The 27628-nt window shown below is 39.5% G+C and overlaps 1 protein-coding gene across 2 annotated transcripts in view; it reads left to right on the top strand.

The window, feature by feature from the left end:
- LOC106586046 (Krueppel-like factor 12) overlaps window positions 1-25476 on the top strand; it is a 166381-nt gene extending 140905 nt beyond the window's left edge. For both annotated transcript variants that reach the window (XM_045707797.1, XM_014172862.2), the window contains 2 exons: window positions 9090-9247; window positions 19312-25476. In XM_045707797.1, the coding sequence (XP_045563753.1) occupies window positions 9090-9247; window positions 19312-19493 (340 nt within the window). In that variant the 3' untranslated portion in view covers window positions 19494-25476. The remainder of the gene's footprint in view (window positions 1-9089; window positions 9248-19311) is intronic.
- The last annotated feature ends 2152 nt before the right edge of the window (window positions 25477-27628 follow it).

Here is a 27628-nt window from a genome sequence, read left to right as displayed (position 1 = left end):
CCCCCTATCCTAAACAGGATAAGGAGTATAATGACACAAAGATTTTATCTGTATCATGTAAGGTTCACAGATCATAAGATCCTACAGGAGGCATGTATACATCTAGAAAGGGCCTAAATTAAGTACAACTACTGTAAAGTACTACTTAAGTTGTTTTTTGGGGGGTATCGGTACTTTACTTCATCATTTATATCTTTGGCAGCTTTTACTTCACTACATTCCTAAAGAAAATAATGTACTTTTTACTCCATACATTTTCCCTGACACACAAAAATACTCTTTACATTTTGACAGGAAAATGGTCCAATTCACACACTTATCAAGAGAACATCCCTGGTCATCACTACTACCTCTGATCTGGCAAATTTGCCAATTTCATTGGGATTTTCAAAAAAATGCTTTGTGATACAAATTCAAAAAACATGTTAAACATCCTTCCTCCCAGTGAAGTTCCTACGTGAGAATTGCTGGAACAATCTGAGATACCATAAAATATTTTCTACTCCCGCTGGGAAATGGCTTGTTGAAAAAAGTGGATGTTATTGTTGATAGTGGATTTACTATACAGGCTGTAATCTGGTTGCCTATTCTGTATACAGTATAGATGTATGAAGTATTATATGGCTTGTTCTAGCCATACTGTTCAGTGTGTGAGTACCAAAAGTAGAGGTGAAGGATGTGCGAGAGAGTGTCAGTGAGAGGGGAGAGCCTACAGTTGAGCTGAGGGCCATGTATCCACATAAATACATGAGAGAGAGGGAGAAATTAAGAGAGATAAATAAAGAGGACTAGAGGGAGGGAAAGAGGAAGAGTGGGGGGGAAAGGAAGAGTGGGGGGGAAATGGAGTGCGAGCAAGGATAAGTAATGGGCTTCTTGGCCTGTTTCCTTGGGGAAATGGTGGATGGGTTATTGTTGGAAAGAGAGAATAAGAGAGAGATGGACAGAGGGAAAGAAGGAGGTGGAATATAAGGGAGAAGGGGAGAGAGGGTGGAAGGGAGGGAAAGGTTGCAATGCTCTAGTGATTTCTGACCGGTCCCCAAGGGCCTGAGGCCGCAGAGCAGGTGAAAGGAGAGCGGGGAAGTGTGTGCGCGGGGAGACGGTGTGTGCGTGTGTCTGTACGCAGGTACAGAGATGCCCCTTGGGCTTTTGTAAGTCCTAACTACATTGTGTGTGTGTGTGTGTGTGTGTGTGTGTGTGTGTGTGTGTGTGTGTGTGTGTGTGTGTGTGTGTGTGTGTGTGTGTGTGTGTGTGTGTGTGTGCTTGAATGTTTGTGTTTCTACGCCTCCTATGCCTCCATTCCATATGAGGGGTTGTTTGTTTTCTGTATCTTGTTGTTATGGTCCCATTTCCTCTGAGAGATTCAGAACCAGACGATTGCACAGCCTCTGTCCTGCACAGAGAGTGTTCCGCAGAAAGCCCGTTACAGGTGACACACACACAGGAATGCACAAACACAAACACACACACACACACAGATCCCCCTCCCCTCACCCAAAACCCCCACACACGTACATACGGACAGATGAGGGCGAAGGGAAAAGAAGAAACAAAGGAACAAAATCAGAGAGCAGAGAGTTGAAACAGATCGCAGCTGAAAGTTTCCTCTCTTTCAGTGTGTTGGTTTGGGAAGACAAACACAGAGTCTTTCACACAGGCTGTGATGGCAGTTTTACACAGGGTTTAAGGCTGCCGCTCTGCCACGGCTCTCAGGAGATATTACTGCTACATCTATTATTATTACTACTTCCACAAAAACGTCTATAATACTATGATACGTGTAGGGGTAGAGTAGTAGTAATGGTATAAATGTCTCCATACTGTATTTAGTCAGTAAAAATGCAAATGTAGTAAAGGATGTGCTTTTGTAATAGAAGTAAGCCTTGCTTGTGTGATGAGTAGTGGTGGGCACCAATATCGATAATTCAATATGATGCCGATATTGTTTGATGTTGATATGAGCAAGGTATGTCGTGAAATCGGTTTATATAAAAGACCATACATGATTGTTCTTGCAGGCACAAAACCCTCGTACAGGCTCTAAACAGATCATACTTAACTGCCTGCTGATGGGCCAACAATGGGCTTTCCATTGTATTCAAACTGGCCCAATGGGCAATCAGCAAGCAGCTGTTGGAACTTTTGCGATGTTATTCATTCAGTTGCAATGTTATACATTCAAACCGATATCGATTAGAACATTTTTAACCAGATTTTCCATACCGATGCTCATCACTAGTGATGAGTAATATTGCCTTAGAGTAATAGAGTCTCAAATACGACCCATGTTTAATCCAGTTAGTCACATCTACAACTACTCGAACATCCACTGGCATTACCTTTTTTTTTAACTGCTTTGATGATATTTTCACAAGTAAGTGGTGGTTTTTCTAAATGCTTAGTACTAAAAACTCCAAACTGTTTACATGTGTAACTCAGCAAGTCTCATATTCAAAATGTTGTATTGTGCATTCATTTTGTTTGAAGCATCTTTCATCAATCAACCATTGATGTATTGTTTAATTTATAATATCATTATGTTGTGTTTTGGTGATTACATCAATGTTGTAATGCAATTTCACAGTGAACTGTAATTTTTATTTATTTTATTTTACCTTTATTTAAGGAGGGAGTACAGTGGTTCCTCCTTTAACCTGTTATGGCTAGGGGGCAGTATTTTCACGGCTGGATAAAAAACGTACCCGATTTAATCTGGTTACTACTCCTGCCCAGTAACTCGAATATGCATATAATTATTGGCTTTGGATAGAAAACACTCCAAAGTTTCTAAAACTGTTTGAATGGTGTCTGTGAGTATAACAGAACTCATTTGGCAGGCCAAAACCTGAGAGATTCCTTTTCAGGAAGTGGCCTGTCTGACCATTTCTTGAACTTCTTTTCCATCTCTATCTTTTACAAAGGATCTCTGCTCTAACGTGACACTTCCTACGTCTTCCATGGGCGCTCAGAGCCCGGGAAAAACCTGAATGTCGTCATCCCAGCCCCAGGCTCAAGTGGCCGATCAAGGGACTGTGGGCTTAGGCGCGTGCCCTGGCCGCCCCCGTCTTTGTGATTTTTCCTCTGTTTGCCGAAAAGGAGATTCCCGGTCGGAATATTATCGCTTTTTTACAAGATAAATTGCATAAAAATTGATTTTAAACAGCGGTTGACATGCTTCGAAGTACGGTAATGGAATATTTAGAATTTTTTGGTCACGAATTGCGCCATGCGCGCGACCCTGATTTACCATTTCGGATAGTTTCTGGAACGCACGAACAAAACGCCGCTATTCGGATATAACGATGGATTATTTGGGACCAAACCAACATTTGTTATTGAAGTAGCAGTCCTGGGAGTGCATTCTGATGAAGACAACAAAGGTAATAACATTTTTGTTATAGTAAATCTGATTTTGGTGAAGGCTAAACTTGCCGGGTGTCTAAATAGCTAGCCCGTGATGGCTGGGCTATGTACTTAGAATATTGCAAAATATGCTTTCACCAAAAAGCTATTTTAAAATCGGACATATCGAGTGCATAGAGGAGTTCTGTATCTATAATTCTTAAAATAATTGTTATGCTTTTTGTGAACGTTTATCGTGAGTAATTTAGTAAATTGTTAGTAAATTCCCCAGAAGTTTGCAGGGGGTATGCTAGTTCTGAACGTCACATGCTAATGTAAAAAGCTGTTTTTTGATATAAATATGAACTTGATTGAACAAAACATGCATGTATTGTATAACATAATGTCCTAGGTGTGTCATCTGATGAAGATCATCAAAGGTTAGTGCTGCATTTAGCTGTCTTCTGGGTTTTTGTGACATTATATGCTAGCTTGAAAAATGGGTGTCTGATTATTTCTGGCTGGGTACTCTGCTGACATAATCTAATGTTTTGCTTTCGCTGTAAAGCCTTTTTTAAATCGGACAGTGTGGTTAGATAAAGGAGAGTCTTGTCTTTAAAATGCTGTGAAATAGTCATATGTTTGAAAAATTGAAGTTTTTGTATTTTTGAGGAATTTGTAATTCGCGCCACGCCTATCATTGGATATTGGTGCAGGTGTTCCGCTAGCGGAACGTCTAGATGTAAGAGGTTAAAAGTTGCGTCATACTGAGGCACACCTTGCGTGCTGCTGCAGCATTCTGTGGTACATCATTTATTTCTCAACCATTTTTTTCTGTAAGTTATTGCTAGATTGACCACCAGAGGGCATCTTTGAGAAGCATTTGATAGTATTCCGTATTGGCATTACCAGAGAATTTAAGTTCACAGTTGACACCATCGAGGGGCGGATGTTTACTTTTTACACAAGTAGTTTTTGTCCAGTTTCGTCCGACGAACAGATAGTAGTGGTAAAATAAAAAGGGATACATTTTATTTGCCATTTAGGCTAAAGGGAATTCTAAGCATCACTCCAGTCAAAACAGGCTCTGCGAACGTTCGATTCCCTTCATTTGCTATGGGCTCGCGCACCCGAATATCCATTCAGAAAGCACAACGACTATACCATTTAGGTAAGCTAAGAATGACGGGAATAATCAAGTCAATAAACGTTGGTTAGTTAGATAGCCTATAGCTAATATACTGGCAAGATTGATGTATAACTACTAACTTTAGGTAGCTAGCTAACCTACCGGTACATACTGCTGAAATGATATGTTATGTGGTTCGTAAAGACAGCGTAGCTAACAAATTGTCAGCCAACATAACGTATAAGGTAACTTATTTGAAAAGTCATGACTTAATTACATTGAGTAGCAAGCTACCCCCTGGTCGTTAGGGGGGGGGTTCACACCTAGCTCGGCTATTAGAATAGTCTTTAGTAAAGGTTGAATAGTCTATTGTTCTGCTATTAGCCCCTCCCCAACTTGCAAAAAATTGTTGTTGTTCCCATCTCATTCCTTTCCCTCTTCCACGTGTCATCATTCTGCGCGAGTGGCTTGCTTGTGGGCGTGCTGGCAGGACATGGCAGCATCTTCGGTTGTGCGTCAAGAATTCTGCATACAGTAGCACATTTCTAAGGTGTTTCTAAGGTGTGGTTATTCACAGGCAAATTGTTAAATGCTATGGAGGTACAGTTGTGTCTTTTTGTCAAGAAAAACCTTTTTATTTTAATAAAAAAATAATTGTTCTGAAAGCAACTTTTTTCCAACACAAAGGAAGTCATAGCGGACACCTACGAAGAAGGACTGTGTGATGATGGCATCTCAGGTAAGCATCACTGTGCGTTCTTCCATCCAACTTCTACATAGCTAGTAGTTAGCTCCTACGATTCAGTGTCAGTTCATAACATTCTACTATATTACATACATACCGTAGAATGATAAATCATGTAATTATTATCCTCAAGCTAACAAAAAACGTTTAGCGTTCTCGCCATTTTCTGTTTAATTAATCTTACCTTCTTTCATGGCAACTCATAGGCAGGCCATGTCATATTTGTTTCATAGTCGATATATAAACATATTTCATGACAGTGTAACGGTTAGAAAGAACACTATGTCTGTCATGAAGAGTTAGGGAGTCTTTGCAGCGTGTAGATGGTGCAGGTATCATTGTGTATTTCCCATCACCTAATGAACAACCACAATATCAGTCTGGTGTTAATATTTCTGTACTGTATTGACGTATCCTGAAAAATACATCTGCTGCTTTAGATTGAACGGTCATATCTCAGTTATTGTTTTCATATCTACAAAAAATAAGCTATTTTCTTTACTTTCAGAGAGCGAGCTGATCAAGTGGTTGAAAATGTAGATATTGCCAGATGTTCAGGCCGTGGAACAGTCCGTGGAAGCTTTATTGCTGGCAAAATTGCTCATAACCAGAGGTAATTAAACTGTTCTGTGTTTTTTTTCTCTCTTCATCTCTGCCCGTCTTGTTGTACATGGAATCTGCTCACATGCATTAATTAAAAAACCCTTAAGATGTCAGCTGCTAATTTTCAAATTTACACCACATAAACACAGCCATTTTCACTGGACTATCTGTTGCTATCTGTTGCTGCAAAGTCATTATTTCCCTGGGGGTTAGCCTTGCAATAACCAAGTGGTGAGACACATAGCCCTCTATATTTAAATGTTTCAGGTACACTCCGATAGGTGTCTGCATCACATACAGTATCTTCTATTGACATTATCTTCTATTGTTTGTCCTCATGTGTCTGTTTTTCAACATAAAGTACTCTGAAGCCACTGTGTGGATACCAGGTGAGACCACACATACACAATAACAGTCTCTGTTCTTCACTTCATCCCTCTCCCCCTTCTCCCTAAATCCTAGGTTATATCAGCTGTTTTGGTGAACCCCTCCCGCATCTGAACTGGCTGACACAAAGGGCACAGCATGATCATAGTTGAGAGGTCACTTGGTCGGGTCAACAGGAAGTATTATTAAAGAAATGATTTACAGTGAAATACAGACAGAAATGTAGTAGTCCCAGAGTTAACGATCCAAGGTCAGTTTTGCATTTCACCTGATTATGATGACTGACCATGTTAGAATATAAAAAAAAAACAAGGCTTAATCATGCTCTCTCTCTATCCATCTGTCTCTCGTCTGCAGGTATGTTTTGTTGTGAGAGAGGAAGCCAGTCCCGTCATCGCCACCTCACCCGCTCTTAAAATGACCTTCAGACCAACTGGGGGCTCAAGGCTGGTTAGGAGACACCACAATTGTGATGAACTGAGAGAATATTAGGGTAGCAGTGTAATTAATTAATCATATGCTGTCTGCTTCTGTTTTTACCTCTTTCCCTTTCTGTCTTCTACACCTCTCTCCCCACCTCGTCTTAATTCCTTGTTTTATAATGCACACCATATGTGCGTTGAAGTACAGATTTAACTTGTATTTATAATATAATATTACAATTATCATAATTATAATGCATGTATTTATAACACCTGGATACTGAACTTCTTTCAATAAAGTGTTTCACATTCTCCACTGGTTTAAATTAAGTATCTCATTGAAATACTATCCTGTGTCCTCAGATTAATGCAGATGAGGGGAGTTAGAAATGCATAGTTTTTTTTCTCTATATATGAATTACAAATCAATCATGTTTCTAGTCTATTGCATAGTTACAATGTGTAATCATTGATGTCCCAGGAGCAGGAGTGGTAAACACCGTTGAAGTGAATAATTGTAATACACACAGTACACCTTAGCCAAATACATTTAAACTCCGTTTTTCACAATTCCTGACATTTAATCATGGTAAAAAAATCCCTGTTTTAGGTCAGTTCGCATCACCACTTTATTTTAAGAATGTGAAATGTCAGAGAGTAGAGAGAATTATTTTATTTATTTCATCACATTCCCAGTGTGTCAGAAGTTTACATACAATTAGTATTTGGTAGCATTGCCTTTATTTTAATTACATTTTATTTCAACTTATTTTAACCAGGTAGGCCAGTTGAGAACAAGTTCTCATTTACAACTGTGACCTGGCCAAGATAAAGCAAAGCAGTGCGACACAAATAACAACACAGAGTTACACATGGAATAAACAAACATACAGTCAATAACACAATAGGAAAGTCTATATAAAGTGTGTGAACCATTCTGTATACTTCTGGCACTTCTTTGGACGCTGTGTTAATCAGTTTCGGCTGAGTATGTGTTGACTATGTTTATGTACTGTACAGTTTATATATTGTACAGTATGTTTGCCAATAGTCTCAACCTTAATTGTGCCAATAGTTGTGCTGTTGTTTGCTACACTGAGTTTCCTATTTGCTCAGAAGAAGTGTACATTGGGGGAGAAAGACAGAGGGGGAGGAACTAAAGTGAGAAATAGAGAGAGTGGAAGTTAGTTTGAGCTACTGTGGCTGAGAGAGAATGAGAAAGAAGGGTGCAGAGAGAGCAAGTGACAGAAAGAGAGAGAGAGCGAGAGAGAGAGCGAGAGAGAGAGAGCGAGAGAGAGAGAGAGGAGAGCTGGAGTTCAGTCTCATATCTGACCCATGCGCTCATTTCCTGTTCAGCCCCACGGACCCAGCATGGCAGCTAGCCAAGAGCAACAGGTGATCCGTGCGTGCGTGCTTTGCGTGCGAGCGTGTGGGTGGATCAGCGAGACAGGAAGTGGGAGGCGGGTGGTTGAGACAGTTCACTGGAGGGCCTCTCTGGCCACGCCTCCTCTCTCCTCCACCACTCAAAAACACCTACCCCGGTCCCCAGCAGCCACGACTGCTGCTCCCCTCTCTCCTCCCCTCTCTCTTCTGTCTGCAACCGTAATCTCTTCTCATTTCCAACCTCGAAAGAGCCCTGTTATGCACCCCTCCAGAAAAAAACAGATCCCACTGATACTGCTCTTCTTGTTCATTTTCTCCTTCCTTTTCCTAACCCCCAAATAGACTTTGGCTGCTCCTCGTTCTCCTGTACCCCCCCCCCCCCTGACCAATTATATTGATACAATATAAACAACTCAACAGAAATTATGTTCATTGAACTGCATGGCAAAAAGAAGTATGACATTGTTTTCTGATGATTGATACATCAATGGGAATGGTAAAAATAACAGTCTTACCTCATCGAGTTTCCTGTGCCTTGTAGGGGTTTCTACCAAGGTGCTAGAGCACCATCTAAAGGCCATTGACATTCTTTCACAATATCTCAGAATGAACATGTCATAAAATGTGAAATTTGATCTTGAATCTATTTCCTAGTATTTCTAGTGAAAAGCTCGGGGGATGTTGAAATATGTCATACGTTACATAATTACATTACATAAAAGAACAATGCTATTGTAGTATAAGTGTACATGACAAAGTCTACAAGAGAAAGAAAGCCTACAAGGGAAAAATCTAAATATTATTTTGGTGATTTTCATACTTCAAAAGATGTTTGAGTCCACATTCTCCACCAAATGTTGAGTATATACTCCTATATGTATTATAAGGAATCTTAATATACATGAATGACACCATTGATGGAATTACAATAGTCAGTGCATACCCAGTCTCATGTTGGGTTTTGCTCATTAAGAATGGATCATACAGTTGTTGATATCCAAACTAATAATGTAAATGAAACATGCTGAAAATGCTAAGAATGCTAAATTCTAATGAGCCACCTCTTCCTCTCCTGTTGCAGTTCCATGTCACCATTCAGTATTGAGAGCATACGGCGCCCCCAGAGGTCAGAGTCGCCAGACTCCAAGAAGAGACGCATCCACAGGTGTGACTTTGAGGGCTGCAATAAGGTCTACACCAAGAGCTCCCATCTAAAAGCACACCGGAGGACGCACACAGGTCAGTGTGTGTGTGTGTGTGTGTGTCTTCACCAACTCATTACAGTTGTCTTCATCAATTAAAGTCTATGTCTCACTATCTTCCTGAATAAAAGTATTTCCCTCGCTCTAATAAGCATGGAAAGTGAATACACATGTAAGGTTCTTCACAATCAAGAAGATCTCACGGTCTGACTGCAGTATTTAACGTTTGTCGATAAACTTTGAATTTGACTTTTAAATGTAGGCATTAGTTCTGAATAGTTAAGGTTGGGTTAAGGTTTGGGATAGGGTTAAAACAAAAATAACAAAAAAAGAGTGCCTAGCACTGGGATTGAACCTGTGATTCTCTGAGCTGGATCTTATACCCATCTACCATCCCCGTCCACTATGCCATAGCAAGCCGCGAGCCTACTTGATGGTAATAGCGCTCACCATTGCCTCTAGTGACTGATATTGAAGCCATCTCCCGACATCCTGGGGACCTAGACAAACGTTGAATATTGCCTTAGATCTAGTGTGACTTTGCTGGTCACAATAGCACATTTTTTGAGACATGTTATTGATACGGCAGCACAAACTCTATTCACACACACTTACACTGTTACTCTCGCTCACACACACACACACATATTCATACACACACATTGACCCCCCACATGCATACACAAACCATCACACATGCACAAAAACATTTAACTATACACGATGCTGCTACCTATTGTTATTCTATAAATTCACCAAAAAAATCTTAACTTGGTTAACCTGTTATGGCTAGGGGGCAGTATTTTCACGGCTGGATAAAAAACGTACCCGATTTAATCTGATTATTACTCCTGCCCAGAAACTAGAATATGCATATAATTATTAGCTTTGGATAGAAAACACCCTAAAGTTTCTAAAACTGTTTGAATGGTGTCTGTGAGTATAACAGAACTCATTTGGCAGGCCAAAACCTGAGAGGATTCTGTACAGGAAGTACCCTGTCTGACCATTTCTTGGCCTTCTTTGTCATCTCTATCCATTACAAAGGATCTCTGCTGTTACGTGACACTTCCTACGGCTCCAATGGGCTCTCAGAGCCCGGGAAAAAGCTGAATGACGTAATTCAAAGCCCTGGCTGAAACACATTATCGCATTTGTCAAGTGGCCGATCAGGGGACAGTGGGCTTAGGCGCGTGCACTGGCTGCCCCCGTCTTTCTGTTTTTCCCTCTATTTACCGAAACGCAGATTCCCGGTCGGAATATTATCGCTTTTTTACGAGAAAAATGGCATAAAAATTGATTTTAAACAGCGGTTGACATGCTTCGAAGTACGGTAATGAAATATTTAGAAATCTTTTGTCACGAAATGCGCCATGCGCACGACCCTTATTTACCATTCGGATAGTGTCTAGAACTCACGAACAAAACGCCGCTGTTGGACATAACTATGGATTATTTTGGACCAAACCAACATTTGAATCCCGTGGCGTGTTATTCAAATACCTTAGAAATGCTATTACTTCAATTTCTGAAACATATTACTATTTTACAGCATTTTAAAGACAAGACTCTCGTTAATCTAACCACACTGTCCGATTTCAAAAAGGCTTTACAATGAAAGCAAAACATTAGATTATGTCAGCAGAGTACCCAGCCAGAAATAATCAGACACCCATTTTTCAAGCTAGCATATAATGTCACAAAAACCCAGAAGACAGCTAAATGCAGCACTAACCTTTGATGATCTTCATCAGATGACACACCTAGGACATTATGTTATACAATACATGCATGTTTTGTTCAATCAAGTTCATATTTATATCAAAAACCAGCTTTTTACATTAGCATGTGACATTCAGATCTAGCATACCCCCCGCAAACCTCCGGTGAATTTACTAAATTACTCATGATAAACGTTCACAAAAAACAGAACAATTATTTTAAGAATTATAGATACAGAACTCCTTTGTGCAATCGAGGTGTCCGATTTTAAAATAGCTTTTCGGTGAAAGCACATTTTACAATATTCTGAGTACATAGCCCAGCCATCACGGCTAGCTATTTAGACACCCACCAAGTTTAGCCCTGACCAAACTCCGATTTACTATTATAAAAGTTCGATTACCTTTGGTGTTATTCGTCAGAATGCACTCCCAGGACTGCTACTTCAATAACAAATGTTGGTTTGGTCCAAAATAATCCATCGTTATATCCAAATAGCGGCGTTTTGTTCGTGCGTTCAAGACACTATCCGAAGTGTAAATAAGGGTCACGAGCATGGCGCATTTCGTGACAAAAAAATTCTAAATATTCCATTACCGTACTTCGAAGCATGTCAACCGCTGTTTAAAATCCATTTTTATGCAATTTTTCTCGTAAAAAAGCGATAATATTCCGACCGGGAATCTGCGTTTAGGTAAACAGACGAAAGAAAACAAAGCATGAGGTCGACTCGGGCACGCGCCTGAGTCTCACAGTACTGTAACCAGCCACTACCCAAACGCGCTACTTTTTTTTCAGCCAGAGCCTGCAAAGCCACGATTCAGCTTTTTGCCACCTTCTGAGAGCCCATGGGAGCCGTAGGAAGTGTCACGTGACAGCAGAGATCCTCTGTAATGGATAGAGATAATCAAGAAGGGCAAGAAATTGTCAGACAGGGCACTTCCTGCATGGAATCTTCTCAGGTTTTGGCCTGCCAAATGAGTTCTGTTATACTCACAGACACCATTCAAACAGTTTTAGAAACTTTGGAGTGTTTTCTATCCAAAGCTAATAATTATATGCATATTCTAGTTTCTGGGCAGGAGTAGTAACCAGATTAAATCGGGTACGTTTTTTATCTGGCCGTGTCAATACTGCCCCCTAGCCCTAACAGGTTCAAATCAATTTTTATGCCATTTTTCTCGTAAAAAAGCGATAATATTCCGACCGGGAAAGCGTGTTTAGGTTCAAAGACGAAAGAAAATAAAACATGGGTTTGACTCGTGCATGCGCCTCAGCCCATTGTCCTCTGATAGAGCACTTGCCAAAAGCGCTAATGTTTTTCAGCCAGTGGCTGGAATTACATCATTCAGCTTTTTCCCACCTACTGAGAGCCTATGGGAGCCGTAGGAAGTGTCACGTTACAGCAAAGATCCTCAGTCTTCAATAAACAGAGTCAAGAAGCTCAAGGAATGGTCAGAGAGGGCGCTTCCTGTACAGAATCTTCTCAGGTTTTTGCCTGCCATATGAGTTCTGTTATACTCACAGACACCATTCAAACAGTTTTAGAAACTTTAGGGTGTTTTCTATCCAAAGACAATACTTATATGCATATTCTAGTTTCTGGGCAGTAGTAATAACCAGATTAAATCGGGTATGTTTTTTATCCGGCCGTGTAAATACTGCCCCCTACCCCCAACAGGTTAAAACGGGATATACTGTGTTCAATACCGGACGAAAACAAAGTGAAGCGCGTTCCAGGTCACACGCACCAGAAGACTTGAGACCCTCTGAGTGACACATGGAAAGAACAGGACTACTTCGTCATTTCTCAAAAGAAAAACATCAACCAATTTCTAAAGACTCTTGACATCTAGTGGAAGCCATAGGAACTGCAACCATATTCCTATTAAAAAGGGCTTCCCATAGAAACCTGATGGAAAACAGATTGACCTCAAACAAAAAAATACCTGGATGGATTGTGCTTGGGTTTTTGCCTGACAAATCAGTTCTGTTATACTCACAGACATTATTCAAACACTTTTAGAAACTTCAGAGTGTTTTAAATCCAAATCTACTAATAATATGCATATCCTAGCTTCTGGGCCTGAGTAGCAGGCAGTGTGCTTTGGGCATGCTTTCCATCCAGACATCAAAATACTGCCCCCTAGCCTTAAAAAGTTTTAAATACCTGCTGCATTCAAAGATAACCAACGTACAGCACTAGACTAAACTCCACTTGCATCCTCCTTGTGGTATTGAGAGATGAACATGGTAATGTTTTCACTGATTGCACATTAAATAAGATTGTTCCTCGTATCCTTCCTGTCATCCACTGTACCCCATTCATTGCTGCTCACAGCTTTATTTATTATTAGTGTATTCATCCTGCTGCCCAATCACTTTTACCCCTGTCTACATGCACATACGGATACTGATCTTGTATATGAAGTACATTCTTGTATGTTTTACTTCATGTTTTTATTTTTTAGATTGTTGTAAAAAAAATCTGGATCATCTATTTTCTTACCTTTGCTATTTGAACACTGCATTGTTGAGTAAGTAAGCATTTTGCTGAACTATTTTACAGCTGTTGTATCCTGTGAACGCAACAAATCAAATTTGAATTGATTTATCTAGCAGAAAAGAGTAGAGATGATTGCTAACTAACTGTAAACCACTTTAACTAGCTAGCTAAATATCTTCACTAACAGGTCAGACAACAATCCAGTGTCGGCCAGCACATTAGGTGGCCGCTCCCATGCCTGGCACAACAAAAGTTACCATCTTCTGTGTGCCCAACGATCTGAGGTTTCTCTCACCATTTCAACATGTAGAATCATCTGGCTAGCAACATTAGCCCAGCTAGCTAAACATTGTCTTTCTACTACATGCCAATGGAATCAAAGCTTAGGATAGCAACTCTACTACCACCTTCTGGTCTGGAGTATTTGAACAAGGTTGATGGTTGATTGTCTATGTAATTTGGAGAGAAAAAAGAAGAAAAAGATTGACTGCTGACATAGTCAGAGGGCCGTCAATATACAGTGGCTTGCGAAAGTATTCACCCCATTGACATTTTTCCTATTTTGTTGTCTTACAACTTGGAATTGAAATAGATTTTGGGGGGGTTTGTAGCATTTGATTTACACAACATGCTTACCACTTTGAAGATGCAAAATCATTTTTATTGTGAAACAAACAAGAAATAAGACCAAAAAAACAGAAAACTTGAGCGTGCATAACTATCCAACCCCCCCAAAGTAAATACTTTGTAGAGCCACCTTTTGCAGCAATTACAGCTGCAAGTCTCTTGGGGGTATGTCTCTATAAGCTTGGCACATCTAGCCACTGGGACTTTTTCCCATTCTTCAAGGCAAAACTGCTCCACCTTTTTCAAGTTGGATGGGTTCTGCTGGTGTACAGCAATCTTTAAGTCATACCACAGATTCCCAATTGGATTAAGGTCTGGGCTTTGACTAGGCCATTCCAAGACATTTACATGTTTCCCCTTAAACCACTCGAGTGTTGCTTTAGCAGTATGCTTAAGGTCATTGTCCTGCTGGAAGGTGAACCTCAGTCCCAGTCTCAAATCTCTGGAAGACTGAAAAGATGTTTCACTCAAGAATTTCCCTGTATTTAGCGCCATCCATCAACCCTTCAATTCTGACCAGTTTCCCAGTCCCTGCCGATGAAAAACAGGCCCAGAGCATGATGCTGCCACCACCATACTTCACTGTGGGGATGTTGTTCTCGGGGTGATGAGAGGTGTTGGGTTTGCGCCAGCCAGACACATAATTTTTCTTGATGGCCAAAAAGGTCAATTTTAGTCTCATCTGACCAGAGTACCTTCTTCCATATGTTTGGGGAGTCTCCCACATGCCTTTTGGTGAACACCAAACGTGTTTGTTTATTTTTTTAGACAAGTTATTTTTTAAATTTAATTTCACCAATTTGGACTATTTTGTGTATGTCCATTACATGAAATCCAAATAAAAATCTATTTAAATTACAGGTTGTAATGCAACAAAATAGGAAAAACGCCAAGGGGGATAAATACTTTTGCAAGGAACTGTATACTTGGTGTGTTTTTAGCTTAACTGTGGGGCGAAACAGTTCAATTATTCACAGCTATGTTTCCATTTTATTCCCACACCAGTAGACCTGAAATACGATGGCCAGAGCTTATCCATTATGTTGCACAACGGTGTAAGTCAATAAGTCATAATTTTAATCAAAGTGTGATATACTTGGACTTGAAGTGCCAAATCCAATCGTGTGACTTCAGATGTTGCTATTAGTCTTACATGTCTTTTTGTACAAGATGACTTGCAAATGATGTTCAACCTATGTTTTGTTTCAGGGCTGGGTTTTATTTAAGTGTTATCACCCACCAGTATGGAAATGCTTATTAATGAATCAGAAACACCTGCTGCAAAGTTTTTCCTATTCCCGAGTCATCTGAGAGCCAAACAGCTTTTCTCTTTAGCCTTCCACTAGATAAAACAGCCACAAACTCAAAATCGGGCATATTGTACAAATTAATGAAACCAAAAATTAGCTTTTTGGTCTTAATTTAAGTTTAGGGTTAGGCTAAGGTGAGAGTTAATTTTATCTTCTTAAAATCAGATTTTAAACCTAAAATCATATTATAATAATCCATTAGATCATTTGTAAAGTTTTACTTATTTTGGAGCTAGTGTGCATATACATATTTTATACATGTTGAAATTTCATGATATGATTGCATTTTAGAACCATTCCATTGATCCTAAAGAAAATCTCCACATACACGGGGCACCGTGCAATGCAAAACAAACTCGGCCATCGTTTCAATACATGCTCCAAACATTCAAAAGTTAGGCTATCCACATTACCGGAGCTTATATTCTTTCTTTTTCTACGGCAGATTCACTGCCACAATTTAGATAATGTATTGATACAAAGAATATAGCTATTTGATTATGTCCGTGTGCATGTCCAAAATTGAATGACGTCTGGAATCAAATAGAATAATCAAACAGCAAGAATCAGACAAATGTCAACATGTCAACAACTTGTATAGAAACGGTTTAGCTGAGACTCATTTCTTGACAGGTAGGCTGGTAGTCTTTTTCTGAAATAATTATTTTCACCTGACTTACAGTATGACTATCTTAACTGAAAGGGTGCTTACATAACTTTCATTAGCTAGCTAAAGTTAGCATGCTAGCTAGTTACACTGACAGCTGTCTGTCAATTCCCTATGTGTTGTTGTTTCTCTGCCGCATGTGGAAATCACCACAACATTCCCACCCCCAATTCCTGAATATGTATTAGCAGCCTGTGTCAGTCTTCGAAGTGGAACCTAAACGAGAATTTCTGAATTACTCTAAATAGGTGCGGAAACTTCCTCTGAGTTGGAAAGTTGTCCAGTGATTTTTTTCAGTACATTTAGGAAGATTACATAGATAATAGATGTCACAATTGCCTTCTACGGTGAGTTTCCATCAATGATGTATACAAACCTTGGATTGCTGATGCAATGTATAGGCCATTGAGGGGCTTTGAAGCCACTGGTCGGCCATATTGCCACTCCCCAGTAAGAGAAGTAATCCATAGGAATGAATGGAATTCTACAGTATTTGAATGAAATGTTTCAAGGACAGCATTATATGTATTTAAGCATTTTTTGGCTTGTAGTGGGAAAAATAACATTAGTACAAAAAATATATACTTTAAGGAAAATGTTTTCATTTACTATTTGTATGTTTAGCTAACATAATATCATTTAAAAGTATGCATTAAGGTGTCTGTAATAGAATAAATGTGTCAAAACCAAATCTAGACATTCATAAATGCATTTCTATAGCTTCCAAAATCTGTTTTTACAATGGAGGAGAAGTAACAAGATGGCTGCGCTGTGGCTTCATTACAGCTCCCCCTATTAGTCATCCAGGGTTTATACACATCACTGATTTACATTGAACTGTCTTGTGTTGATAAAAACAGCTGGAAGTAAGGTCACACCTAAAAAAATCACTAGAAGATTAAGTGGTTGAAGTTTTTCCATTAACAGTTTAGAAAAATTGTGCGACAGCCTATAGGCCTTTGCTCCTACCATGTACCAGGGAGGTAGCCCCCAGAAGCCAGCATGGATAGAATGCAAGTATTTACTTATATTTGCCATATTCTAAACATTTTCACATGTCAGTGTATCACCATGGTCCTTTCCATGGTGAAACTTGCACTCCTGTATATCTGAAATAATTGGATGGTGAAAAGTTCATCAAGCCAACCAGAAAAGCAAAGCAAAGCAATTCAGGCATTCTTGAAAATCAGGACAATCCTTATCCTGCAAAGATATAGATTTTTAGCAAGAAGTTGCATTTAGAATTACATTTGGAGTGGAGGTTTATTTACGTGATGACATACACCTTAAAAATTATTCAGAATGTATAATGTTTTTGAAAAACACAATTTCCGTCCTGATTTGTCACTATAAAGACAGATAGACAAAAGAAAAATCCACCCCTGTCCAATAGATAAAATTGTTGTCAATCTTTAGAACATTTCTCCGATAGCTGCCGTTTCCATTACTTCTTTCTTTTTTTTTTTACTTTTGTTGAATAAACCTGGGTCAATGGAAACCTGCCAAGTGTCTCCAAAACTGTTTACTTTTTCATGCTTGTGATGTCTACACTTTCCAAGTATACTGCTCAAAAAAATAAAGGGAACACTTAAACAACACAATGTAACTCCAAGTCAATCACACTTCTATGAAATCAAACTGTCCACTTAGGAAGCAACACTGATTGACAATAAATGTCACATGCTGTTGTGCAAATGGAATAGACAACAGGTGGAAATTATAGGCAATTAGCAAGACTCCCCCAATAAAGGTGTGGTTCTGCAGGTGGTGACCACAGACCACTTCTCAGTTCCTATGCTTCCTGGCTGATGTTTTGGTCACTTTTGAATGCTGGCGGTGCTTTCACTCTAGTGGTAGCATGAGACGGAGTTTACAACCCACACAAGTGGCTCAGGTAGTGCAGCTCATCCAGGATGGCACATCAATGCGAGCTGTGGCAAAAAGGTTTGCTGTGTCTGTCAGCGTAGTGTCCAGAGCATGGAGGCACTACCAGGAGACAGGCCAGTACATCAGGAGACGTGGAGGAGGCCGTAGGAGGGCAACAACCCAGCAGCATGCCCGCCTTTGTGCAAGGAGGAGCAGGAGGAGCACTGCCAGAGCCCTGCAAAATGACCTCCAGCAGGCCACAAATGTGCATGTGTCTGCTCAAACGGTCAGAAACAGACTCCATGAGGGTGGTATGAGGGCCCGACGTCCACAGGTGGGGGTTGTGCTTACAGCCCAACACCGTGCAGGACGTTTGGCATTTGCCAGAGAACACCAAGATTGGCAAATTCGCCACTGGCGCCCTGTGCTCTTCACAGATGAAAGCAGGTTCACACTGAGCACATGTGACAGACGTGACAGAGTCTGGAGACGCCGTAGAGAACGTTCTGCTGCCTGCAACATCCTCCAGCATGACCGGTTTGGCGGTGGGTCAGTCATGGTGGGGGATGGCATTTCTTTGGTGGGGCACACAGCCCTCCATGTGCTCGCCAGAGGTAGCCTGACTGCCATTAGGTACCAAGATGAGATCCTCAGACCCCTTGTGAGACCATATGCTGGTGCGGTTGGCCCTGGGTTCCTCCTAATGCAAGACAATGCTAAACCTCATGTGGCTGGAGTGTGTCAGCAGTTCCTGCAAGAGGAAGGCATTGATGCTATGGACTGGCCCGCCCGTTCCCCAGACCTGAATCCAATTGAGCACATCTGGGACATCATGTCTTGCTCCATCCACCAACGCCACGTTGCACCACAGACTGTCCAGGAGTTGGTGGATGCTTTAGTCCAGGTCTGGGAGGAGATCCCTCAGGAGACCATCCGCCACCTCATCAGGAGCATGCCCAGGCATTGTAGGGAGGTCATACAGGCACGTGGAGGCCACACACACTACTGAGCCTCATTTTGACTTGTTTTAAGGACATTACATCAAAGTTGGATCAGCCTGTAGTGTGGTTTTCCACTTTAATTTTGAGTGTGACTCCAAATCCAGACCTCCATAGGTTGATAAATTGGATTCCCATTGATTATTTTTGTGTGATTTTGTTGTCAGCACATTCAACTATGTAAAGAAAAAAGTATTTAATAAGATTATTTCATTCATTCAGATCTAGGATGTGTTATTTTAGTGTTCCCTTTATTTTTTGGAGCAGTGTATATTACAAGACTGTTTAAGTATAAAATGGGGAAATTATTAGCCAATACAATAGCAGATGCACACAAATTGTATGTTGTGAAAGTCACTGTTTCACCCAGTCTCTGTTTGTGTCTGTTTGTGTTGACCTGTCCAGGTGAGAAGCCATACAAATGCACCTGGGATGGCTGCACGTGGAAGTTCGCCCGCTCTGACGAGCTGACTCGCCACTACCGGAAACACACAGGCATCAAGCCCTTCAAGTGTGCAGACTGTGACCGCAGCTTCTCCCGTTCGGACCACCTGGCTCTGCATCGACGGAGACACATGCTGGTGTGAGACAGTTTCAGTGTGATGATGTCATCAGACGAAGCAGAAACACACATTTACACACACACACACATCGCCGCAGGGGGGAGCGGGGTCTCTCCCTCAATGTGGTTCAGCTGGACTGGACACACACTGTTGTCTGTCCATGAGGCAGTGGGAAGAGAGGAGCGAAAAGCACAGAATGGTGTCTGTCTGTCTGTCCACAAAGCAACAAAAAAAACAGGGTCGGTTCTGGATCCTCACTGACTGAGGAGGGTTGGAACCGGAGAAGGCTCTTTTGTTGTCATTTTGGAGTTTGGAGTTTTTACGACAATCTGTCTTTTTTCCTAGCACTGTTCTTAAATGGTTTCACTTCTGAGTTTTTTTGGAGGGATGTTCTTCGTTCATTTGGAAGGAAACTTGAATCGAAACCATTTTCTTCTTGGTGTCTTTGTTTTGGTTATATTGTTCAAAATGGCTGCTTTTCTAGCATCTATAATGTGAAAGAGCTATGGATTGGATGGCTGGATGAATGGATGGAAGGGCTGTATGCATGTGTTTTGAAGTATAGGGCCTTGGATTGGACAATGGAATAAAAAGACACAGATTCCAATTTGCCTATGGAAAGTATTGTTGCACAGTTCCCGCCGTATAGCAGCTTCCTGCATCTCTGTGTTTCAGGACAACCCGGCACCAGAGGGGGCCATCCACACATAGATTGTACCTATACAAACTGGTTTGAGTGTTCTAGAATCAGTATTTTAGAATAAATTCTAGTACCAGTGTTGAAGCATTCGGAGCATCTCAATGGACCAGTGATATAGATGCAGAGTTGTTTTTGCTATTTGTTTTGTTTTTCATTCAATGGATCTTGTTAACACACAAGATCGACTCAACCACATTGAGGCTCATCACCTTGAGCCTCTTCTAAACTTTTTCTTAAAAAAAACTTTTTTGGTGCATTTTGTGCAGTGATTAGCAATCAGTAAAGTGCAATCTCATTGGGTAAATATAGTTTTAATATGGAGACTTTTATTGTTTATAGTATCTTGCTGTGTATGCCTGCTTTTGATACATTTCACAAAGAAACATAAATCCACACCCCAATGTACAATGAAAAATCGAATTAACACACGGTATGTGAAAACAACTGTGAAGCACCTTACAGATTCGCACATATGATGATTCCATAATATTCAAGGATTTTGTTTCATATCCCTGGTATTTTCAGTGAAAGGGATTGGCATTGTGATCATTTGTGTGTTGGTAGTCTATAGGTAAAGCATTTTGGCTTCAGTTCAGAGGGCTAACCCGTCACTCGGTTACTCTAGTTCAATTGGAAAGCAATACATTCAGAACAGGGAAATGTTGTTCTTGTATCCTTGTTCTGGTTGCTGATACCCAAAATGACTCTAAATTACTCTGTTACAGATATATTTCTATCAGTGCCACTTCGTACTCTATACTACAAATTTCTATATTTCTACTGGGTTTGTAGCTACAGCACAAGGTTCTAGGCAAGCTCACTCTATACAGTTTGGAAAATGTCACATTAATGATGGGTGGTTGAGGAGGAACAGGTTTTTAAAAATGTATTTATGAACAGACCTACATGTTTGTCAAACTTGGAACAAAATCTCCCCTACTCTTTTCTATATACTGCAGTACACCATGCACACAGACAGTTGGCCCTGTAGCTTTGTCTGACGGTTTGCGAGAGAGCAGTGTCTTTTTTAGTCACACATACACCAAACATGATGTGAAGTCTTCAGATCCAGCTTCAGGTCTACCTTTTCTTGCAATTTGTCTTGCATGTCCCTCAATGACAGATATCCATATTACGGTTTCTACAGTCTCATCTACCATATCTCAGAGTAAAGGGTTATTCAACACAGTAAAACCACATTTTGATCAGTCTCTGTACATGGATCAAAAAGAGATCTACGGCAATATAGAGATTTTTATATAGTCGTAGATTTACAGCTATAGGCTGCCTTACAAAAGTATTCAGACCCCTTGGATTTCTTCAAATTTATTGTGTTACGAAGTGGAATTAAAATGGATTTAATTGTAATTTTTTGTCAACCATATACATACAAAACTCTGTAATGTATTTTTTTTTTATTAATAAAATAAAATATAGTCATTGCATAAGTATTCAGCCCCTTTTGTTTAGGCAAGCCTAAATTAGTTCAGGAGTAGAGTTTGGCTAAACAAATCACATGTACATGGACTCACTCTATGTGAAATAATAGGGATTGACATGATTTCTAAAGGACTAACTCTTCCTCTGTCCCCCATACAACATCTGTAAGGTCCCTCAGACAAGTATTGTATTTAAAGCACATATTCAACTACAGTCGAGGGAGATTTCGAAAGCCTCATTTGTAGGTGGGTAATAATAACAAAACAGACATGGACTATCTCTTTAAGCATGGTCTAGTTAATAATTATGCTGTGCATCATGTATTACACCACCTAGGCACCTCAAAGAAACAGTCGTTCTTCTGAACTGAGCTGCAGGACGGGAATGAAACTACTCAGGTATCTAACCATCAGACCATTGGGGATTTTAAAACAGCTACGTAGTTTAATGGCTGTGATGGGAGAGAACTGAGGATGGATCAAATCAAATTGTATTGGTCACATACACATATTTAGCAGATGATCAACAACATTGTAGTGACTCCAAAATAATGACCTAAATGATAGAGTGAAAAGAATAACACAAATATAGAAAATAATATAATACTTCAAAAAAACATGGCAAATGAATACACTTTTTTGCCTAAATGCAAAGCCCTATTTTGGGGCAAATCCAAAACAACACATCACTGAGTAACTGTCTCTGATTTTCAAGCTTGGTGGTGGCTGAATCATGGATGCTTGACATCAGCAAATACTGGGGAGTTTTTCAGGACAAAAATAAATGGGATAGGGCTATGCAGTCAAAATCCTGGAGCAAAACCTTCTTCAGTCTGCTTTACATCAGACACTGGAAGAGGAATTCACCTTTCAGCAGGACAAAAACCTACACCACAAGGCCAAATCTACACTGGAGTTGCTTACCAAGAAAACAGTGTTTGTTCCTAAGTGGCCAAGTTACAGTTTTGACTTTAATCTGCTTGAAATAGTAAGGCATGACTTGAAAATTGCTGACTAGCATTTTGAACATAATAATTGGCAAATATTGCCCAATCCAGGTGTGCAAAGCTCTTAGAGACTTACCCAAGAAGACTCACAGCTGTAATTGCTGTCAAATGTGTTTTTTAACATGTATGGACTCAGGGAGCTGAATATGTACGCAACGAATATATTTCCTTTATTTCTTCTGAATAATAAAATAAATGAATATATGTATCTTCCACTTTGACATTACAGAGTATTTTGTGTAGATTGATGAGAAAAGAAATACAATTCAATCAATTTTATTCCTACTTTGTAACGCAATAAAATGTGAAGAAATCCAAGGGATCTCAATACTTTTGAAAGGCATATGCCCTACTGGGGTATTCAACATTTTTTAATATGGCTCAACTTCCATTTAGTCTTAGCTATGACATCAACCACTTATGTTTTGCAGGTTGTTTGATGTCAACTTCAAATTACCAATTTATCCAGCCGGTTGGAAATAAATGCCTATGGACATACAAATAACACTACATAAATCTTTCTGAGATACATGAAAGCAATATTGTCAGCTTTTCCTATCAGCGAAGTGATCAGATTTCACTTTTTGCAATTATGTGACACAGATCTCATGGTGTTTATCACTATCAAAGCCGTTCATAACAGAATCCCACATGTATGATAACTGTATTTGTTCAAAGTATTTTTACAACATGCATTTTATACACAGTGGTTTTCGCTGGATCCCCTCTTACAGTTTCAGGAGCACATTTCAGAAGGCCAGTGACTTTAATAACACACACAGACACACCAGCGTAGTGGTCCTGTACTAGAATTCAAAACCACATCCTTACCTGAAACAAAAATGTATTTTGCAGAAACTTGCCCAATTCGTCTCTTTCCCTTTTGGTATGATGAAGTATTATAATATATGTCATATTATGTTGCTACAGTATATGTTGTTTGTGTACATGTGAATATTTCCAATTGTATTGCCTTTTTTGGCTCAAGCATATCATCAGCACCTTGTTTGTTATGAAGCATAGTTTTTAAATGAATTCATTTTAAATGTTAAATCCATTGATACATATGAATAATTATCACCATATTTTATTATTCATATACTGTACTTTTCTGAAATGAGGGGCACTTCATCTTGCATATAACAGTTTTCTGTAAAAAAATATATATATTTTGAAATGTTGTAAAATATGTGATAGTGGAAATAAATAAAAAGTATAACTCAGTTCTACAGTCTGTATATACATAAAAAAATAGGGCTTTTAATTATTAGACAATAGGAAACAAATTTATACATGTAAAGTCTTTTTCAGAGACACTCATTTATCTGATTTGATATACAGTACAATGGAGCTATTGATGATAAACAATTTTGTTATCTAAAATACTCATATAAATGATCAAATGTGACGTCAGAAATTTGCCATTTAGCATTTTGGTTTGTGATTGTCTTCTTTCTCAAAACAAAAGAAGGTTTCCATATAAATATTGTCAACCATTTTATCAGATAATTGCTGTATAGATCAAACCCAAATACGTTAATCTCCACCCAGCCATGTTCAATTGAACAATCTTACAAGTAGAAGTGCAGATTCATATCAACATTATATCAAACTATTTTATTCAGGGTTTTATTCACAATAGCATCGTTATTTTATTTTATTTAACTTCACTTGAAAGTTAACTAATATTTTGCATGTGTACACAGAGGCTTATTGTATGCATGCATTACCACTCCCCTTTAGCATTATGAAAACTTTTTACAAGCATCCTTTTGTAAGCAGGGTCAAACTTATGCAATAATGAATAGTGCCTCCTATCACAGCAAATCTCTGAAAAGCATCCACTTAAACTATTTCACAACTAACATGTATCATATTAATTCAAATAATAGACCTTTGAATTGATACTCAGCCAGAGAAGTATTCGTAAAAAATAAAAGCACATCAACTCTGAAACCATTATGCAAACAGGCCACCTCCCATTTTTCAGTTTATATTCAATGCACTGAGCCTTACCACATTGTTTCAATACAGTATCCTCATACCAGCCTTTTACATGCTGTATGAATCTCCTTTGGAAGCTGAATATGATTTGCATGGATGTATTTTGCTGAAAACTTCGCTTAAAGAATTTAATTATTTTATCGTCATCGTATCATGTGTGTTTTGACCTCTCCGATACTGGTTATTTGTGCAACTACTTTAATTTTTTCATAATCATATTGCAGCATGCAAAAGCAGAGAAGAGCCATTTAAAATAACTGATTTTACACAGTGTTGAATGTATTGTGGTTCACAGGGAAAGCTCTATTGAATGTGTAAAAGCCGGAATACCAACCCTTGGGGAGCACCCTGTGAAATAATTTTGATTACACTTATATCTGTATCCGTTGAATATTAATTTAATTTCTGTTTAAATTATGTGTTTCTTTTATCTCTGCTTTTGAGTAATTATTTAGTGATGCGAATGCCTTTGTTTCAAGCTTACTGTTATTAGGTACAGTAATTGTTGTTCCTGTATTTATGTACAGTGCCTGTATTGTAAATTTATTTCGAGCTTTTCATTCTTACAGTAAAATTGTGATATTGCCCCACAATGTTTCAACGGGAGACCCTAGCTCAAGGAATTCTACGAACAGATTCGGAATCCCAATGTTTTTCAAAGGTAGAAATAACAAGTGTTTTTCTCATTATTTTTCTTTCTTCTGTTCTTTCTTTTCTGTTCTTCAAAAGTTGTCTAAATATTCTGTCAATATTCTTCATATGGATGGAGCTGTGAAATGAAACCGAGTTCAAACATATACATGTATATTAATATGAATGGAGGCATGAAGGTTAATAAAGTTACATTTTGTATGTAACACGGTCGTATCAGAACTAATTTAGACGTGAGGCTGTGTTGTGGTTAGCATGTGGTGTTGATTTCACTAGGACATTTGAGTGCGCTACTCACATTTGCTGGCATTCAGAAACCTAAGTTTAGTATTAGGAGAGTCATTCCGAATGATAGCTATAAAAAGTTGTGCACAGCTATCAGAGCTAATTTTATCGGCAAAATTGTAATACAGTATGTCCTTGAATGTAATTATAAAATGGGCCATGTGTCACGATCGTCAAATGGAGTAGACCAAAGCGCAGCGTGGTAAGTGTTCATCGCTGTATTTATTGTAAATCAGAACACTACAAACAAAATAAGAACCAATGCTAACGACCGTCACGTCTTGCAGGCTTAACAAGCAGTACAAAAATAAGATCCCACAACTACAGGTGAGGAAAGGCTGCCTAAGTATGATTCCTAATCAGAGACAACGATAGACAGCTGCCTCTGATTAGGAACCATACTCGGCTCAACACAAAGAAATAGACACCACAGAATGCCCACCCCACATCCTGACCTAACCACATAGAGAAACACACCGTCTCTCTCAGGTCAGGGCGTGACACCATGATCTTTGTTGGGCATTCAATCATCTGTCCAAGTGTCTACACAGGCAGTTGTATTCAAAGTCGGGGTCGGGTTCGAGGCAGGATTGCAGTGGGAATGGCAAATATATATAAAAAAATATATAAAAAGAATTATAGAAAAAATTAACAGTACAGATTATTGTATGGGACAATATACAAATGTTTTAGAGAAAGATAATTTAAATGAGAAAAGTACATTTCAATGAAGAATAGAATAACACGTGAAAGTTGGTTTGGGGTCTCTAGCTTGAACAGTGGTGAACGGTAGGGGCGTGGATCAGAAAACCAGTCACTATCTGGTGTGACCACCATTTGCCTAATGCAGCACAACACATCTCCTTCACATAGAGTTGAACAGGCTGTTGATTGTGGCCTGTGGAATGTTGTCCCACTCCTCTTCGATGACTGTGCAAAGTTGCTCAATATTGGCGGGAACTGGAACACACTGTCGTACAAGTCGATCCAGAGCATCCCAAACATGCTCAATGGGTGACATGTCTGGGTGTATGTAGGCCATGGAAGAACTGGGACATTTTCAGCTTCCAGGAATTGTGTTAATAAATGGCACGAATGGCATGACATTGGCCCTCAGGATCTCGTGAAGGTATTGCTGTGCATTCAAATTGCCATCGATAAAATGCAATTGTGTTCATTGTCCGTAGCTTATGCATAACAATGCCATAACCCCACAAAGGCTGAATTGCAGTCAGGGCAAGACCATGGTGAGGATAACGAGTATGCAGATGAGCTGAGACGGTTTCTGACAGTTTGTGCAGAAATTCTTCAGTTTTGCAAATCCACAGTTTCATCAGCTGTCCAGGTGGCTAGTTTCTAAGACGATCCCACATGTGAAGAACCCGGATGTGAAGGTCCTGGGCTGGCATGGTTACACATGGTCTGCGGTTGTGAGGCCGGTCGGACGAACTGCCATATTCTCTAATGTTTTAAAGTTGGTCTGATAGCTTAATTGGCCAAGGAGTAGGATCATTTTCAATATCTACCACTGAATTCCTATGTATATACTTCAAACCCATGTTCATTTATGCACATTTAAACTGGTTATAATTTTGAAATCATAAATATTGTCAGAAATCTGAATGCAAGCTATCTAAATTGGATCAGTCTGAGCATCTGTAACGGTTCCGTAACTACAGACACTGAGAGACGGGAAGCAAGTAAAGGGTGAGGATTTAAAAATAGACATGTGTCACGGTTGTCGTAGGTTAAAGTGGACCAAGACGCAGCGGGGAAATGTGCACTCATCTTCTTTTTATTTAAATGGACAAAGAAGGTGAACCAAAATAAATACGTACACAAAAAAAACACAACGACAAATAACAGGCCAGTAAGGCACAGAGCTATACACGGCACATATCTCCCACAAATACTAAAACAAACACATACCTATTCATAGAACCCTCAATCAGAGGCAACAAGAAAACATCTACCTCCTATTGAGGGTTCAACCCCCAATTAACTAAACATAGAAATACATAAACATAGAACAGTGCCCAAAACCCGGAATACTAAATCAAACACCCTACAACT

The sequence above is a fragment of the Salmo salar genome, chromosome ssa25, assembly GCF_905237065.1.
Source record: "Salmo salar chromosome ssa25, Ssal_v3.1, whole genome shotgun sequence".
In the NCBI taxonomy this organism is placed as follows: Eukaryota; Metazoa; Chordata; class Actinopteri; order Salmoniformes; family Salmonidae; genus Salmo; species Salmo salar.
This window is presented reverse-complemented; position numbering and strand designations above follow the sequence as displayed.